Raw genomic sequence first — 18,837 nt, 5'->3', positions numbered from 1 at the left:
TAAAAAGGTCTTTTTTTTCTCCCCCCCCAAAAATGGACATGCGGTAAAATAAAAATTAGTGCGCCTCCATTTTGGGCCTCAGACCTTACCACCACCCACTGACTTAGCGGTAAGGCCTCATGCATTAAACAGGCGGTAATCCACAGGGATTTAAAAACGCATCTGTTTACAAAATCATTTTCTACAAGAACTATGTAGGACTACAACCCCTGCAAATATACAAACGTGGAATCTGGTTGGACCCATTCTTCTGTAATGTTCTATGTAAAGTGTCTTTTCTTCCTTTCTTGCACTCTTGCTCTTCAATTCTAATTTGTCTTTGATATCACCCAGAGATCTCTCTCTCTCTCTCTGGTTTTGTAAGCCACATTGAGCCTGCATGTTTGTGGGGGTAATGTGGGGTATAAATACTTTGATAAATAAATAAATAATCGTCAGCACATGTACACTGCCAATTACCTCCCGGTTAGCGCCACACAGTAGAAAATAGAAATTATTTTCTGCCACGTGTTTTGGACGCGAATAGAAATTAGAATTACTGCCCGGGGCACACAGTAGCTGGGCAGTAGTTCTAATTTGACGTCCGTTGTACGCGCACAGGTGCCTACGTGTCTTAGTAAAAGAGCCCTGTTTACTATGCTGTACTGTAGGCACGCAAACGCTACACACACCCACAGGAATATAATAGGTGTCTATCATTAGCGAGCTAAAAAGATAGTGTGCCTTCATAAACAGAACCCATAGACTTACTTAGATTACTATGTAACTTTGTAAGTCTAAGTGCTGTGAAAATACACCTCTATGCTGTCTAGTAAAATGTTTTATTGTGTATTGTGTTTATTTATTACATTTGTACAATGCGCTCTCCCACACATAGCAGGTTCAATGCGGCTTACATAGTAAAAAAAAACCAAAACACAATTACAAAGTCTTGAAGGAGAATATTTCAAGTTGTAGTAAACATAGTAATAACGGGGTTTTGAGGATATGTGAATTAAATATGGAGAGGTAGACAAAGATAGGATGAGCAAAAGGAAAAGAGAAAGAGATTGGGAGAGGGTAAGGAGTAGGAGGGATGGAGAGGAAGAGATTGAGGGATAGGCATAAGGAGATTGGGAGACGTGGAGGGGCATAATCGAACGTCGCCAGCGATCTATGTTGGCGGTGGCGCTACAGCTGGCCGGAACCGTATTATTGAAAAAGATGGCCGACCATCTTTTTTTCAATAATACGGTTTAGCCCGGCCAAATGCCTTGGAGTTCGCCGGGTTTGAGATGGCCGGGTTTGTTTTTCAGCGATAATGGGAAAAAATGCCAGCCATCTTCAACCCGGCGAAATCCAAGGCATTTGGTCGTGCGAGGAGCCAGCATTTGTAGCGCACTGGTCCCCCTGACATGCCAGGACACCAGCTGGCCACCCTAGGGGTAGTGCGGTGGACTTCAGAAAAACCTCCCACATGCATAGCTCCCTTACTTTGGGTGCTGAGCCCCCCAACCCCCCCCCCTAAACCCCACTACCCACAAATGTACAACACTACCAAAGCTCTTAGGGGTGAAGGGGGCAACTACATGTGGGTACAGTGGGTTTTGGAGGGCTTCCATTACCAGCACAGGTGTTACAGGTAGGGGGGGATGGGCCTGGGTCCGCCTGCCTTAAGTGCACTGCGGTACCCACTAAACGTGCTCCAGGGACCTGCATACACGCAGGCCTCTAGGACTTGTTGCTGCTGTATAACCTTGGCACACCAGGTGACACCTGAAGACTAATCTCTTTGAAAAAGTCCTTTATTTGAATAAGCACGTTTACTCACAGTTAACTGCAGATCAGAGGTTGTGCCCCACTGGCAGAGTCTCCCTGGTACTGAGATTAGCAGTAGGTCAGAGCTGGCAGAATGGTGTACAATGCCCTCTTTCAGCCACATTCAAGGTAATAACGTTCTCGAACGTGGGTAACACATGAAAGGGATCTAAAACTGGCTTACAAATGGCCACTACCTCATGGACTACCGGAAACAAAACAGGGCACACACTGACCCAGTTAGCAGGGGGGAAAAGCACCATGGGAGTAGAGCCCAGTACCCTACACCCACCACAATGCATTGCTAATGTGACTCTGCAGGGCACCTAACAGAAAAGGTGTCACACTCACCCGAGAGCCACATCGCAACCAGGGAAAGGCTGTCGGAGGATACAACACATTCTGCTGTCATGGAGGTGGGTACGGCATTTGAGGCTGGCATACAGGCTGGCAAAAAAGGTTTTTAGTTTTATTTTTTTAGTATGGGAGGGGGTTGGTGACCACTGGGGGAGTATTGGGAGGTCATCCCCCATTCCCTCCAGTGGTCATCTGGTTATTTGGTGCACCTTTTTGAGGCTTGGTCGTGAAAATAAAAGGACCAAGTAAACCCGGCGATATACTGCTTATCGCCGTTTTTTTTTCCATTATGGCCGAAAGCCGGCCATCTGGTAGGCACGCCCATGCCCCGCCTTCGCTTCGCCGCCGACACGCCCCTTTGAACTTTGGCCGGCGACGCTGCCAAAAAAGCAGGCTTTCAATTATACTGATTTGGCCGCTTTTGCGAGATCATCTTTTGCGAGATCGCTGGCCATCTCCCGATTTATGCCGGAAAATGGCCGGCGATCACTTTCGAAAATGAGCTGGATAGTCTAAAGGTATAATAATCATCAAGACAGGGATCATGTGGATGGGCTTAAAAAGTTAAGTAGGATCATTCGGGTAGGCTTTCTTGAAGAGGTGAGTCTTCAACATTTGTGTTGACATTGTAATGTAGTATACTATGCCATACCTTGTATCATTTGAATATTTTTACTGCTGTAATTGTCTATTGCCTATGTTTAACTTATGCTTGTTGTACACTGCAAAAAGGCAGTAAATAAATCCTAATAAATAAACAAAATAAACTGTTAGCAAATATCATTTATCGGTATTACAACCAGGAATTACCTGCAGCTATAACAAGGATATATGTGAATATTTTATGATGCCTTGTTTCCTTTTTTGCTAGAGTTTACACCTTTATATCAATATTGATTATGTAAGTTTGTGTTTAGCTAATATGATTAAGCATGAGTTTCCTACAGGGAAAAATCACCTAAGATATTAAAGTAATATACAAATGCTCAGGCAACCAATGGCACTGTGGCACATATAAAGCAGGTTGAAGTCCTTTGTAGTCAGACTATTGCAGGGTCACTACAGTAATCCAACCTTGATGTTATCATGGCGTGAACCACTGTGTTCTTGTCTTTTCAATGTACAGCGTGAGACAGCGTAGTTGTCACAGATGATTGAGGCAGCCCCTGAAGGTTGTCTGGATTTGTGAGATCAGCATTAAGTGCTGGGTCTAGCTGTTTCCCAAGGTTCCTAGACCTGTGATTTAATTGGGAGCTCGTGACTCCCAACAGTAAGTGAAGCTGGATTTTCTCAGTACAGTTATGACTCAAAACTTCCTTCTTGCCCAGCAGATATTTTTTTTTCTAACCTTCATTTATAAAGCCTCATTCCCTGCAGTTCTGTTCAATTAATGCTTCCCTTCAGCTAATCTCCACTTACAACCCACCTGGCTTAGTTCTTCAATTCATGGCCTCATTGCTTAAACTCAAACTCCCTAGTCTTTTGTCTATATGTCTTGGCCATTTGTGTTGGCTAGATAGTAACTCCATGTACACCTGGTAGTGCTACACAAATGATAACAGAAATAATAATTATAATAAAATCAATAAAATACCTTCTTCTGCATTATAAGATGCTTTTTCTCTTCCATCTTCCACAATTCTTCCTGGAAGTGTCAATCTGTGGATGAAAATGGAAAATGGTAAAATTATGTATCATACCTGATAATTTTCTTTCCATTAATCATAGCTGATCAATCCATAGACTGGTGGGTTGTGTCCATCTACCAGCAGGTGGAGATAGAGAGCAAACTTTTGCCTCCCTATATGTGGTCATGTGCTGCCGGAAACTCCTCAGTATGTCGATATCAAAGCTCCATCCGCAGGACTCAGCACTTAGAGAATTACACCCACAAAGGGACACTCTGCCCAGCTCACCACCGCCGAAACGGGGGAGAGGAATTAACCCAGCTCATCCCCACACAAGTGGGGGAGGGGAATCCGTCCAGCTCATCCCCGCGGAGCGGGGGAGGGACACCACACCCGCCGATGCGGGGGGATCTGGCTTATCCTGCAACCGCAACCGCGGGAGGAGCTGACTGACCCTAACACCGCCGAAGCGGGAGGGGTACAAAGCTGCCCTACAGCCGCACGAAGCGGGAGGGAGTGCCGGCAGAATTTAAGTCTCAATCCAGCCCCGTAAAACGGAGGGGAGAGGAATGCAGCAGCTCACTGTAACACAAACTCGTCTCAACTCTTGAAGAATCCAAGTGAAAAACTTGAACACGAAGTCTTCCTGAAGTAACTGAAGACTAAACTTGAACCTAAAATTCAACCAGAATATAAACAGTACAGATATCTGGGAGGGGCTATGGATTGATCAGCTATGATTAATGGAAAGAAAATTATCAGGTATGATACATAATTTTACCTTCCATATCATCATGCTGATCAATCCATAGACTGGTGGGATGTACCGAAGCAGTACTCACCCAGGGCGGGACATAGAAATCCCTGACCGCAACACTGAAGCTCCAAACCGGGCCTCCGCCCGAGCAGCCACAGTCAAGTGGTAATGCCTGGAGAAGGTATGGGCCGAAGCCCAAGTTGCCGCCTTGCAAATCTCTTCCAAGGAGACGGACCCGGCCTCTGCCATCGAGGCCGCCTGAGCTCTAGTGGAGTGAGCCTTCAGCTGGATAGGCGGCACCTTCCCCGCGGCCACATAAGCCGCTGCAATGGCTTCCTTGACCCATCTTGCCACTGTAGGCTTAGCAGCCTGCAGACCCTTACGAGGACCTGCAAACAGGACAAACAGATGATCCGATTTTCGGAAATCATTGGTCACTTCCAAGTATCTGATGATGACTCGTCTCACATCCAGATATTTGAGAGCAGAGTATTCCTCTGGGTAGTCCTCCCTCCGAAAGGAAGGGAGACAGAGCTGCTGATTCACATGGAAGCGAGAAACAATCTTGGGCAGGAAGGAAGGCACTGTGCGAATAGTCACTCCCGCCTCAGTGAACTGCAGAAAAGGCTCTCGACATGAGAGTGTCTGGAGCTCGGAAACTCTTCTGGCTGAAGTGATAGCCACCAAAAAGACTGCTTTCAACGTCAGGTCTTTCAGAGATGCCCTCGACAAGGGTTCAAAAGGCGGCTTCTGCAATGCTCTTAGCACCAGGTTGAGATTCCACGCAGGCACCACTGAGTGCAGAGGAGGGCGCAGGTGATTAACTCCCTTGAGAAAGCGCACCACATCTGGCTGCGAAGCCAGGGAAGCACCCTTCAGGCGGCCCCTGAAGCAAGCCAGAGCCGCTACCTGGACTTTAAGGGAACTGAGCGACAGGCCTTTCTCCAGACCTTCTTGCAGGAACGCCAACACTGAAGATATTGGAGCAGTGAAGGGAGAAAGTGAGCCTGCTTCACACCACGCTGCAAAGATACGCCAAACCCTGGCGTAAGCAGTAGAAGTAGAGCGCTTCCTCGCTCTCAGCATAGTGGCGATGACCTTGTCTAAGAAGCCCTTCTTTCTCAGACGCTGCCGCTCAATAGCCAGGCTGTAAGACCAAAGGGGGAGGGATCCTCCATCACCACGGGACCCTGATGTAACAGGCCCTGCTCCACTGGCAGCCGCAGAGGATCGTCAACTGAGAGCCTGATCAAGTCCGCATAACAGGGACGTCTGGGCCAATCCGGACCCACCAGGATTATCCGGCCTGGATGCTTTGCCACACGGTCTAGCACCCTGCCCAACATGGGCCAGGGCGGGAACACATAGAGAAGCTCTTGTGTCGGCCACTGTTGGAGAAGAGCATCTACTCCCAGGGATCGAGGGTCCCGTCCTCTGCTGAAAAAGCGCGGCACTTGGCAATTGGCCGATGACGCCATCAGATCTAGGCTCGGCTGGCCCCAGCGCTTCGTGATGTCCAAGAACGCCTTAGCAGATAGCTGCCACTCTCCGGGCTCCAAGGTATGGCGACTGAGAAAGTCCGCTTTGACATTCATGACTCCGGCAATGTGGGCCGCTGACAGCTGTTCCAGGTTCGCTTCCGCCCACTGGCATAGATTCATGGCCTCCTTGGCTAGAGGGGCGCTCTTGGTACCTCCCTGGCGGTTGACATAGGCCACAGCCGTAGCATTGTCCGACAGGACCCGTACTGGCTTCAACGCCAGTACCGGGATGAACTCCAAAAGCGCCAACCGAATGGCTCTGAGTTCCAGGAGGTTGATAGACCACTTTGCCTCTGCAGGAGACCAGAGCCCCTGTGCTGTCCTTCCCAAGCAGTGGGCTCCCCAGCCCGACAAAGATGCGTCCGTCGTGACAACAATCCACTCCGGGGTCACCAGAGGCATTCCTGCAGACAACTTGTCTGTCTGCGTCCACCAGCTCAGCGCCTTGCGCACTGCTGGGTACAAGGGAAGGCGCACAGCATAATCCTCCGACATCGGAGTCCAGCGCTGCAGCAGAGAGTGTTGTAGTGGTCTCATATGAGCCCTGGCCCAGGGCACTACTTCCATCGTGGCCGTCATAGAGCCCAACAGCTGCACATAGTCCCAAGCCCGAAGAGGAGAGGCTACTAGGAACTGGTCCACCTGAGCCTGAAGCTTGACAATCCGATTGTCTGGCAGGAACACTCTGCCCACTTGGGTGTCGAATCGAACTCCCAGATACTCCAGGGACTGAGTTGGGCGCACCTGGCTCTTCTCCCAGTTGATGATCCACCCCAGGGAGCTCAAAAGAGCAACCACCCGGTTCACAGCTTTGCCGCACTCTGCATAAGAGGGGGCTCGGATCAACCAGTCGTCCAGATAAGGATGGACTTGTACTCCTTCCTTCCTCAGGAAGGCCGCGATGACCACCATTACTTTGGAGAAGGTCCGCGGAGCAGTAGCCAACCCGAAAGGGAGGGCTCTGAACTGGAAGTATCGGCCCAGGACTGCAAAACGCAGAAAGCGTTGATGGGGAGGCCAGATGGGAATATGCAAGTACGCTTCCTTGATGTCCAAGGATTCCAGGTACTCCCCTGCCTTCACTGCCGCTATAACAGAGCGGAGAGTCTCCATGCGAAAGTGCCGAACTTTCAAGGCCCGATTGACCCCTTTGAGGTCGAGGATAGGCCGTACAGAACCTCCTTTCTTTGGTACCACAAAGTAAATGGAGTAACGCCCCTTGCCAAGCTGACTTTCTGGCACCGGAACGACCGCACCCAGGCGGATCAGATTGTCCAAGGTCTGCTGCACTGCCACAGCTTTGACCGGAGACTTGCAGGGAGAGAGTACAAACCCGTCTCTTAAGGGTCGGCAGAATAGCTTGTAGCCGTCTCTGATGACTTCCAGCACCCAAGCGTCTGAAGTTATTGTGGTCCACTCGCCCAGGAACGAGGACAGCCGTCCTCCAATCTGCACTGGGGCGTGGACCAAGGCCCCGTCATTGGGTACGAGACCCTGGGGGAGGACCGGAGGGGGCACCTCCGGGACGGCGGTCTCTGCGAAAGGAATGCTGCTTCGGGGAGAAGTTCCTCTTGAAGGAAGAGGGGGCAGAGGAGCCCGACCTGCCCGGGCGGTACCGACGGGCTTCCTGAAACCGTCCTCTGGAGGTACCGGGGCGAGTACTAGCCCGAGCCCTGACCTCTGGTAACTTCTTGCCCTTAGACGTGCCGAGATCGGTCACGATTTTGTCCAGCTCGACCCCAAAGAGCAGCTTGCCCTTAAAAGGCAATCTAGCCAGGCGGGATTTAGAGGCGTGGTCAGCAGACCAATGCTTCAGCCAAAGCCACCGCCGCGCAGAGACTGTCTGAGCCATGCCTTTAGCTGAGGCCCTCAAGACATCATACAGCAAGTCTGCCAAATAGGCTAAGCCCGATTCCAGGGCCAGCCAATCAGCCCTCAAGGAATGATCCGAGGGGGAAGCCCGCTGCACCATAGTCAGGCACGCCCTGGCCACATAGGAGCCGCAAACTGAGGCCTGCAAACTTAAAGCAGCCGCCTCAAAGGACGACCTTAAGGCCGCCTCCAATCTTCTGTCTTGGGCGTCCTTTAGGGCCGTGCCACCTTCCACCGGCAACGCCGTTTTCTTAGTCACCGCAGTGATTGAAGAATCCACGGTAGGCCTCACGTTCACTTTCAGGCATAGGATAGAGGCGGGACATAGCCCTAGCCACTTTAAGGCTCGCTTCCGGGACATCCCATTGAGCCGAAATTAAGGTGTGCATGGCATCGTGCACGTGGAAGGTTCTAGGCGGGCGCTTCGTCCCCAGCATAATGGCAGAGCCAACAGGGGCTGAGGGAGAGACGTCCTCCGGAGAGGAAATCTTCAAAATGCCCATGGCCTGCACTAACAGGTTGGGCAAATCCTCTGAGCTAAAGAGCCGCGCTGCAGAGGGGTCATCCGCTCCATCCGAGCGGGGATCCGTCTCCTCCAAGGAATCCGCAAAGGACCGTTGGGAGAACTCAGATACGCTGCCCTCATCTACATCGGAGGAGACAAAGTCCTCCAAGGCCTGGGAATCAACCCGAGGGCGTTTACCTCTGGGAACCTCAACCTCTTTACCAGACGAGGGAGCAGGGGCAGCGTTTTGCATAAGGAAGGCCTGATGCAGCAGCAAAACAAACTCGGGGGAGAAACCCCCCAGACTGTGCACTTCCGCAGCCTGGGCTACAGCCCTAGACGCACCCTCAACCGGCGCTTGCAAGAGCGGGGGAGAGACATGCTGCGCATCCAAGATGGCGTCCGGCGCGACACTCCGCGAAGGAGCCGCGCGGGAAGAACGGCGCTTAACTTTAGCCGCTTTTGTGCCGTCGCCCAAATTAAGGGCGTTCATGGCATTAATGTCTCCTACCTCAAGGGCGGCCCAAGAAGAAGCCGTCCGAGCCGCGTGGCCGGCCAAGATGGCGGAGGCGAGGAGCGGGGGATGGGCGTTTATGGCGGGAAAAACCGCCACACCGGAGGAAGGACCGGGACACTCATCGGTCTCCAAACTGTCACCCAACAAGGGCGAATCAGACTTTAAGACCCCCGCATCCCCTCTAGAAGCGCCCAAGCGATCCGGGGAGCGACTCTATGCGCCCTCGCCCTCCGACGCCATATGCCACGTGGAGATCAATCGGGGAACCCCCTGCCCGCTATAAAAAGGTAAAAATTACCTGCTTTCCGCTCCGAGCTGTAACGACCTGGTGTCTCAGTGAGTAGCTGCAATAAACGTTTAAATAAACGTCGAAATAAACGCCTTTAAGGACGTTCAAAATTTTTTATTTTTTTTTTAACTGAGCCAGCGGGAGGGGGGAGAAAAGGAGGGACCTGGCGCCACCAGGTTTGCACTTGCTCAAGAAGAGCCCTCAACCCCAGGCACTCAACAAAACCTAAAAATTAGGCTTGGAGGCCTAGCCAGAGCTGCTGCTGTGTGTGACCACCACCTGCTGAGATAGAGAACATACTGAGGAGTTTCCGGCAGCACATGACCACATATAGGGAGGCAAAAGTTTGCTCTCTATCTCCACCTGCTGGTAGATGGACACAACCCACCAGTCTATGGATTGATCAGCATGATGATATGGAAGTTCCTCTTCTGAGATGTTTCCCCGGTGGATTGACTGATGAAAGATATTACACGATGTGATACCCACAAGCGAGCCTTCTCCGGGGTAGCCCCCACACTCTGGAATGCACTGCCTGAAAGGCTCCGCTTAATACAAGACTCTCTCTACTTCAGGAAGCCGGTGAAAGCTTGGCTCTTCAATCAGGCCTTTAATGGAAGAACTAACTAACTTGTTAGTCTCACTCATACACACAAGGAGTGGCACGGGCTGCACATACTGCAGCAGGACATATTTATCCACTCCTACCCTAGCTGAGATAACATTTAATCACCTCTCTGATCTCATGTGCAACTTTCTTTAAATTAGTCCCCTTATTTTCTAACTCCTTTTACTCTTTTACCTATCTACAGTGGGGGAAATAAGTATTTGATCCCTTGCTGATTTTGTAAGTTTGCCCACTGACAAAGACATGAGCAGCCCATAATTGAAGGGTAGGTTATTGGTAACAGTGAGAGATAGCACATCACAAATTAAATCCGGAAAATCACATTTTGGAAAGTATATGAATTTATTTGCATTCTGCAGAGGGAAATAAGTATTTGATCCCTCTGGCAAACAAGACCTAATACTTGGTGGCAAAACCCTTGTTGGCAAGCACAGCGGTCAGACGTCTTCTGTAGTTGATGATGAGGTTTGCACACATGTCAGGAGGAATTTTGGTCCACTCCTCTTTGCAGATCATCTCTAAATCATTAAGAGTTCTGGGCTGTCGCTTGGCAACTCGCAGCTTCAGCTCCCTCCATAAGTTTTCAATGGGATTAAGGTCTGGTGACTGGCTAGGCCACTCCATGACCCTAATGTGCTTCTTCCTGAGCCACTCCTTTGTTGCCTTGGCTGTATGTTTTGGGTCATTGTCGTGCTGGAAGACCCAGCCACGACCCATTTTTAAGGCCCTGGCGGAGGGAAGGACGTTGTCACTCAGAATTGTACGGTACATGGCCCCATCCATTCTCCCATTGATGCGGTGAAGTAGTCCTGTGCCCTTAGCAGAGAAACACCCCCAAAACATAACATTTCCACCTCCATGCTTGACAGTGGGGACGGTGTTCTTTGGGTCATAGGCAGCATTTCTCTTCCTCCAAACACGGCGAGTTGAGTTCATGCCAAAGAGCTCAATTTTTGTCTCACCTGACCACAGCACCTTCTCCCAATCACTCTCGGCATCATCCAGGTGTTCACTGGCAAACTTCAGACGGGCCGTCACATGTGCCTTCCGGAGCAGGGGGACCTTGCGGGCACTGCAGGATTGCAATCCGTTATGTCGTAATGTGTTACCAATGGTTTTCGTGGTGACAGTGGTCCCAGCTGCCTTGAGATCATTGACAAGTTCCCCCCTTGTAGTTGTAGGCTGATTTCTAACCTTCCTCATGATCAAGGATACCCCACGAGGTGAGATTTTGCGTGGAGCCCCAGATCTTTGTCGATTGACAGTCATTTTGTACTTCTTCCATTTTCTTACTATGGCACCAACAGTTGTCTCCTTCTCGCCCAGCGTCTTACTGATGGTTTTGTAGCCCATTCCAGCCTTGTGCAGGTGTATGATCTTGTCCCTGACATCCTTAGACAGCTCCTTGCTCTTGGCCATTTTGTAGAGGTTAGAGTCTGACTGATTCACTGAGTCTGTGGACAGGTGTCTTTCATACAGGTGACCATTGCCGACAGCTGTCTGTCATGCAGGTAACGAGTTGATTTGGAGCATCTACCTGGTCTGTAGGGGCCAGATCTCTTACTGGTTGGTGGGGGATCAAATACTTATTTCCCTCTGCAGAATGCAAATAAATTCATATACTTTCCACAATGTGATTTTCCGGATTTAATTTGTGATGTGCTATCTCTCACTGTTACCAATAACCTACCCTTCAATTATGGGCTGCTCATGTCTTTGTCAGTGGGCAAACTTACAAAATCAGCAAGGGATCAAATACTTATTTCCCCCACTGTATATGTCCCATCATTGCTTATATCCTACGCTGTCTATTAAAATGTTCTATTACGTATTGTGTTGACATTGTAAGTAATATACTATCAAAAACTTGAAGTTAAATTATTTGCTCAAATTGTTAAATCCTTGTTACACACTTGAAACACAATTGTTATCTAATTATTAACAATTAGCCTCATAAGCCCAGGGTACCTCTTAGAATTAGGACACCAACTGTGATGGCTATCATCATTGGCTCCACCACCGGCCAAAAAAACTGCAGAGAAAAACTCTCAAACTAATGGTCTAACTGAGAGAAAAGTCTGTAGTGAAAGGGTCGATAGGGTTAAATGATTTTGAATCAAGTGTATAAGCAAAGTCTAACTAGAACAGCTGAAACTCTTAAGCTGGTTGAAAACGATAAGAAGTCAAAACATTCCAATGTTACAAAAAATCAGACCACAGATTAGAGGGAACTTAGCTTGACCCAGTGGTATCCAATCACGACTCTATCGTCTTGTTTCATCAAGTTTGAGAGTTTTTCTCTGTAGTTTTTTTGGCCGGTGGTGGAGCCAAAGATGATAGCCATCACAGTTGGTGTCCTAATTCTAAGAGGTACCCTGGGCTTATGAGGCTAATTGTTAATAATTAGATAACAATTGTGTTTCAAGTGTGTAACAAGGATTTAACAATTTGAGCAAATAATTTAACTTCAAGTTTCTGATTTTGATTTGCTCTATGCAGTTAAAAAATTTTAAGTAATATACTATGCCATACTTTGTATTATTTGAATATTTTTACTGCTATAATTGTTTATTGCTTATGTTTGATTTATTCTTACTATATAACGCCTTGAGTGAATTCTTTCAAAAGGGCGATAAATAATTATGTTCTGAAGATAAGTATTATTGTCATTATAGAACAGTTTTACAGTCTGGAAAAAAAGTGATACTAGCACATGCACTGAAATGACCCTTTACTTTCATGATTTAAAACTGTATATAGGGAAGAATTATATGTTAACTATACACAGGGACATAAATAAGATTTAAAGGAAAACTGTAAGGATTTCATTCTATCATTACTCAGGTTCCTTTGTAAGATCCTAGTGACCTTGAAAACAACCAGAACCACCTTGAAATAAAGAAAATATTTTCTTATGCAACTGTGCACTGGCATATTTGATAGATTTGATTTTAAGATATTTGACCTTAACATTGTCAACAGGGCTGCGGTATGAGTACACCAAACCTTCTACTTCAACTGACTCCAACTTCAACTCTGACTCATATTAGGCTTTAAGGGCCTCTTTTACCAAACCTCGCAAGCAATTCATGGCACAACAATGCCAACAAAGCCTATTCACTTTAATTGGGCTTCGTTGGCATTGCCATGCAGGATCACTAGCGCGGTTTCATAAAAGAAGCCCTAAATGTTTTGTTCTGGACTTAAAGTACTGGTAAATACTTATATTTAACAGTATTTTAGATCCAGGACAAAGATCTTTTATTTTTTTATATATCCATATCTATATAGATATAGGTGCATATATAGATATAAATATAAAATGATACATTTATCATATAGTATAATGTAAGTTTTTATTTTGAAGCTGGAGTCAGAGTCAGTACATTTTTATTGACTCTGACTCCGCCCAAAATTGCTTCCGACTCCAGAGCACTGCTTGTCAAATAGCTTTTCTGATATTCTAACGAGCTCATTTCACCCACGTCCACTTGCCTGAGGAAATATGGTTTGGCATAAAATTTAAAATCCTCTCCTTCATAGTATACGTCAAACTCAGACACTCTAGCATAGGGCACTCTGATTGATATAGTGAGGAAATCGGGGTCCTGGCTCAGTTCAAACGCTGGGGTTATCATGTCGAATTCACCTGAAAATCCAAATTACAGAAATGAGTAGTCTTACAAGAAAAATCAGAACAGGACAGATTACAATCTTAGGGCCTCTTTTATCAAGCTGCGCTAGCGGCTCCCGGTGCGATAATATTGACAAAGCCCATTCTCTCTAAATGGGCTTGATGGAGGCCTAGTTTGAAATCCCAACACATCAAGGCCTGTTTACACTAACATCATTACTAGATGCTGTGAGTTAAGTAAACTGGAAGTCAAACCACTTTAACAAGGAAATTAAAGCTTCCGTTTACTAAGGTGTACTAAACCCTAATGTGGGCATAGCGCACTGAAAAACATTTACTATAGGACGAGCTAAAGCATCCTGTAATTTATACTTTTGCACACAGTAATCTTAGTTAGGTGCCAGCATTTAAACCAGCTTTTGGCAAAAGAAAGTGCTTGCATCCAAGTTAGGCATGAGATGACACTGTTTTGTAAAGGTCATTCTGTGCAAAGTACCCTTTGTAGAATACTGGTTTAGTCTGGATCTTCTCAGTGCCATTTATAGATTCTCCCTCCCCCCCCCCTTTGGTGCACAATTTTCTTAAAGAGGGGACACTATTTGTACATAGTGCACACTTTTTCCTATGGGGTGCGTTGCACAAAACATCACACACACACATGCCCTCTCAGGAAAAATTGTGCAAGTGCAAATAGTGTGCCCTCTTTAAGAAAAGTGCACACAATGGACTAGATTCTATATATGGTGCTGAAAAAATTGGCACAGAAAAAGCCGCGCTTAGCGCTATTCTATAAACTGCGCCTACCTAATGTTAGGCGCGGTTTATAGAATACGCACAGCACCCGGACCCATGACTAAATTTAAGCGCATTTACACCAAATGAAATCTGGTGCAAATGCCCGTGCCTAACTTAGATGTGGATCTGGCGTATTCTATAATAATGTGTGTCATTTCTGGAAATGCCCACGAGCTGCCCATGCCCCTCCCATGGCCACACCTCCTTTCGAGATCCACATGTTAGAATTTACACACACTACTTTATGGAATACGATTTGAATGTTGCCTAGGCAGAAACAGGAAGCTATCAGAGTGAAGGCTATGGGGTGAGCGCCAGCCGCAATTCCAAGCATAAAAAATACTTTTAAAAAAGGTACATCCAGGATGGTGTGGGGCTTGAGAGGCCAAGGGAGATGATGGCTTGCGGGACAGTGAGGGGGCATCGCTGCAACGGAGAGGGAGCTGGGAGGAGATCCAAAACCAAACTCTTTTTAAATCTGTACAACCACTACATAAGTTTTCTCTGCCTCTGGGAAAGCTTAACCTATGGGTTGGTTAGGTCACATACTGGTATCCTGTGATCAGTTAACCATTCTACTTTGGTTAATATTTAAAGATTTTAAAACTTGGTCCCCCAGAACTCCCCTACCACCACCAGTAGAAACTTATCAATTATTAGACCCCCACATTTTTGGAAATATTAACATCCTTGTCACAGGTCTTTTATCTGCCATCATGTACTATCTTACTATATATGTTACATCAAAACAAACGCGTTCAAATGCGCTCTAGAACAGATGCACAAAAGCATTCTCATGTGACATAAAATGAGCAACCAAAAGTATAAATCCCGTTATTACTTCAGACCACAGCAAACGTGGACACCGTTTTTCATCAGCACCTGCACCCGCAACAAAACCCAAATATTTGTAGTGGTTGTAAAAGCGAGTTTCTGTGTTATAAACAACACTGCCACCCTGGTGAACGGTGAATGCAGTGAACAAACCGTATTTAACCTCACCGGACACGTGAGAAGAAGCCTTTCCAGATCAGAGTGTTTCCCAAAGCAGCGACAACAGCAGTCAGTTTATTTTTTTTTACATTTTGTTTTCTTTACTTCACAGAATCTCACTGAATTTGTAAATATAAGAACAATTTTCTTACTTGCAAACGCCGCCCGCTTCTGAAAGTACGTAGAGACGCCAGAGAGAGGCCTGGAACGCCCTGACAGAAGCTATTGGACCACTAGGACGAGGCTTGGAATACAGCGAGAGAAACTACTGGAAAACCAGAACGAGGCTTGAAATTCACAGAGAGGCAGCAGGCAACGAGGTTAAATTGAGAAGAGGAGACGGCGTGAGCCTATCTGGCCCATTATGTGAGTTGAAGCCAGTAAGCGGAACTTGCCGGCATCTTAGTTCACTCAAAACAATAGCAAAGAATTATATTAGAAATAAGAGACTGCCTATGCGTGGTCCGTCAAAGTTTTTCCAGTTGGATAGGCAGTACCTTAAAAGGTGGAGGATAAAGGATTTTTTAAACGTATTTTGCAGCTTATTATTATTATTATTATTTATTTGAAAGTTTCCCATATAACCTAGATATAAATCATGAAATAAAATTGAATATCACTAAAATAGCTTAAAAATTATTATAGCTGGTAGAAGCAGCAATGATAATCTCTATTTTCTGCTAATTCTAATTTTTCTAAAGTGCTGTATAGAATACAGAAATACATGGCCAAATTTAAGTGAGGATATCCTGTTTCCTGATGAGTTCATCTTAACTGTTGTTGTAATCTGCCTCCGGAAGCCTGGTACTATAAAGATGGAATATATTGAAATTAAATGGAAGTAAAATTAAACTCTCCTTTCATTGGGGCACATGGAATCACATCGTCACTTCATCTCATTTCTAGAGGCTTACATTTTAGATATACAATGGATTATTCTGTTTTTAACACATTTCAGGCACAAATGGTTTTATAAGTCAAAAATAATAAAAATAAATAAATATTTTGTTTCATGCAGATCTCTCTTTTGTTTAAATTAAACTATTTGGGCCATAAGCCCCTAATGCAGTTAATCGGTTTTCTTATATTTTGTTTTTTTTTATGACTTATACTGTTCCAAAACTAAAAACTCATCTCTATTTGGTTGATAATAAAAGGAGCGCATTGTGAACACTATTTATTTATTTATTTATCAATGTATTTATACCCCACATTATCCCCACAAACATGCAGGCTCAATGTGGCTTAGAAAACCAGAGAGAGATCTGTGGGTGATATCAGAGACAAATTACAAATGAAGAGTAGAAGTGCAAGAAAGAAAAGACACTTTACATAGTGTTGCAGGAATTGAGATAGGAATTTGTGATGCTTCAGGAGTCAGACAGCACACACCAGTATGAGAGAGAAATCTTCTTTATTTGCCAGCAAACAAAGCAGGACATCAGTTCTAGCTCTCTTCTCTTCTCTTAGCTCTTTGTGTCTTTCTCTCAGCTCTCTGTGTCTTTCTCTCAGCTCTCTGTGTCTTTGTCTCAGCTGCTTCTCTTCTTATGCTGTCTTCTCCTTCTTCTGTCTGTTCCTTCTGTCCTTCTCTTTCTTCTGAGCTCCTTCTGACGTAAACTGCTTCTGCTCCCACTTAAATAGGGTCCTAAGCCCTCCTCCTAGCCTAGCCCCCTTTACTCCCAATTGGTTAAGAAACTGATTGGCTACCTTGCCTCAACCAATCATTACTTTTGAAATATCAGTTACATAGGTTCCAGACATCCTAAACTGACCTGTGACCTGGGGCCCCTCATGCCAGACATTTGGTCTCCAGTCTCTTACATTTCTCATTATGATTGATGTCTCATCTATAGCTTAAACTGGATTCCCTTAGAGACTAAGAGGCCCCATCTAACATTGGTTATTCTCATATTCCTAATCAGCTTCATACTACCTATTAACTAAACTCTGGCATTCATTAAAGAGGTCAAAAGCCAATCTTACTTAATGGCATACTGCTATACTTTCAGGACTATTCCTACAGTTACCTATAATTAATCAAGGAGAAGAGAGCTGACTAGTTCTGACCTTTTTCACCTATCAGCTCCATACACAGAACTAGCTAAGACCATAGTTAATTCAAAACACATGTTGATCTCCTCACTGCAGCCTTAAACAGCAGACAAAGGATCATTTTAAAAGTAACACAGAGTTGAACAAACATCCTACACAGAATTATTAATTTACACAGAATACAACATATTCTAAAGTAAGCATTCTTATAAGACATATCTAAACATCAGGAATATCTAGAATTATTTAGAATCTAACTATTTCCTTATAACAAAATCTACATATCAAGAACTTCTGAAATAGTATTTCAGCCTTTTAAACTTCAGCATGTCTGGCTCATTCCTTTGTTCATTCATAATAGTTTACAGCTGTGCCAGCATTTAGCAATCCATCCCTCACAAGGGTCTTTCTGACCTTTCTGACCCAGCCCGGCAAGACTTTCAAATAATATGAACCATCTGGCATTCCTTCATTCTGCTTGCAAAATAAAAGCTAGAATTCAAACACCACTTTTAAACCCCAGATTTTAACAGAATTAACCCTTAATATGATTTCTTATATATATAATTATGCCATGGCTGCCTCATTCCCCCCTTTGAGACTAAAATCAGCTTATGCAGAGATAAGTCTCACAACTCAAACTCTGGAGATTATAGTGATCCTAATTAGGAATAGACTTGTGAATCACCATTACCCTACTTGTTAAGGTCCGACGGCATACTGCCGAAGCACATGAGGCCAGGAAACAAAACAAAAACCCTGCTAAAACTAAGACTATTAGGGAAATGAACAAGGGACGTATCCAGGAGGTCAATGACCACCACCAGGAGGTAAGGTCTAATCCTCCTCGGTAATCCTCCACATTAAGGCTGGCCAACTGTAGGACTTTATCCATGGCATGCCTAACTACATGCGTCCTATTTATGACAATAGTACAGCACTCTGAAGAATTTAACACTGTGCAGAGACCACCCTGGGCTGCAAAGAGATAGTCAAGGCCCATACGGTTATATCTAGAAACTATACTTAATTCATTAATTTGATCCTGCAATGCATTGACTACCACGTTCAGCTCATGAACTAAAACATGGAGTAGGGATTGAAGTCTCCGGGTAGCCATACCTAGTTCAGTAATACCCGCTACCGGGCCTCCAATTGGAATCCAGGCCGTGGCAGAAAGGGCTACAAGTCTCTTTTTAGTCAGAGGATAAGTAGAATTAATATACTGGAGGGCTAATTCAATCGCCTCATCCTCTGTGGCAACGGAGGAGGGTAAGGACAAAGCCTCTCGCTTAGAGCGGTGCGGGGATAGTGGCTTAAGAGGAATAACTTTAGGAAAATAATTCAAGGTTACCAATACACAAAAATCATATGTGGAGGGAAGAATCATGTGGAGGACATTATCACAGAGCCAGTAATGACCAAGGAGAGGGCGACGAAAGTTCCCAATAAATGTAGGCACAGGATGGAGA

General features: G+C 45.7%; 1 protein-coding gene across 5 annotated transcripts in view; it reads right to left on the bottom strand.

Moving 5' to 3' along the window:
* Window positions 1-15,544, bottom strand: part of SHQ1 (SHQ1, H/ACA ribonucleoprotein assembly factor) — a 118,314-nt gene extending 102,770 nt beyond the window's left edge. Inside the window, exons 1-3 of one of the 5 annotated variants that reach the window (XM_030206884.1) lie at window positions 15,466-15,544; window positions 13,387-13,540; window positions 3,749-3,813 (exon numbers count right to left, since the gene is read on the bottom strand). In XM_030206884.1, the coding sequence (XP_030062744.1) occupies window positions 3,749-3,813; window positions 13,387-13,529 (208 nt within the window). In that variant the 5' untranslated portion in view covers window positions 13,530-13,540; window positions 15,466-15,544. Of the gene's footprint in view, window positions 1-3,748; window positions 3,814-13,386; window positions 13,541-15,161; window positions 15,204-15,307; window positions 15,402-15,465 lie in introns of those variants that run through there. The other 4 variants (XM_030206885.1, XM_030206888.1, XM_030206886.1 and 1 more) reach the window with 4 other exon arrangements.
* Between the last annotated feature and the right edge of the window lie 3,293 nt (window positions 15,545-18,837).

Source organism: Microcaecilia unicolor, chromosome 6 (assembly GCF_901765095.1).
Source record: "Microcaecilia unicolor chromosome 6, aMicUni1.1, whole genome shotgun sequence".
NCBI lineage: Eukaryota > Metazoa > Chordata > Amphibia > Gymnophiona > Siphonopidae > Microcaecilia > Microcaecilia unicolor.
Note: the sequence above shows the minus strand (reverse complement) of the source record. Positions and strands in the feature narration are given on the sequence as shown.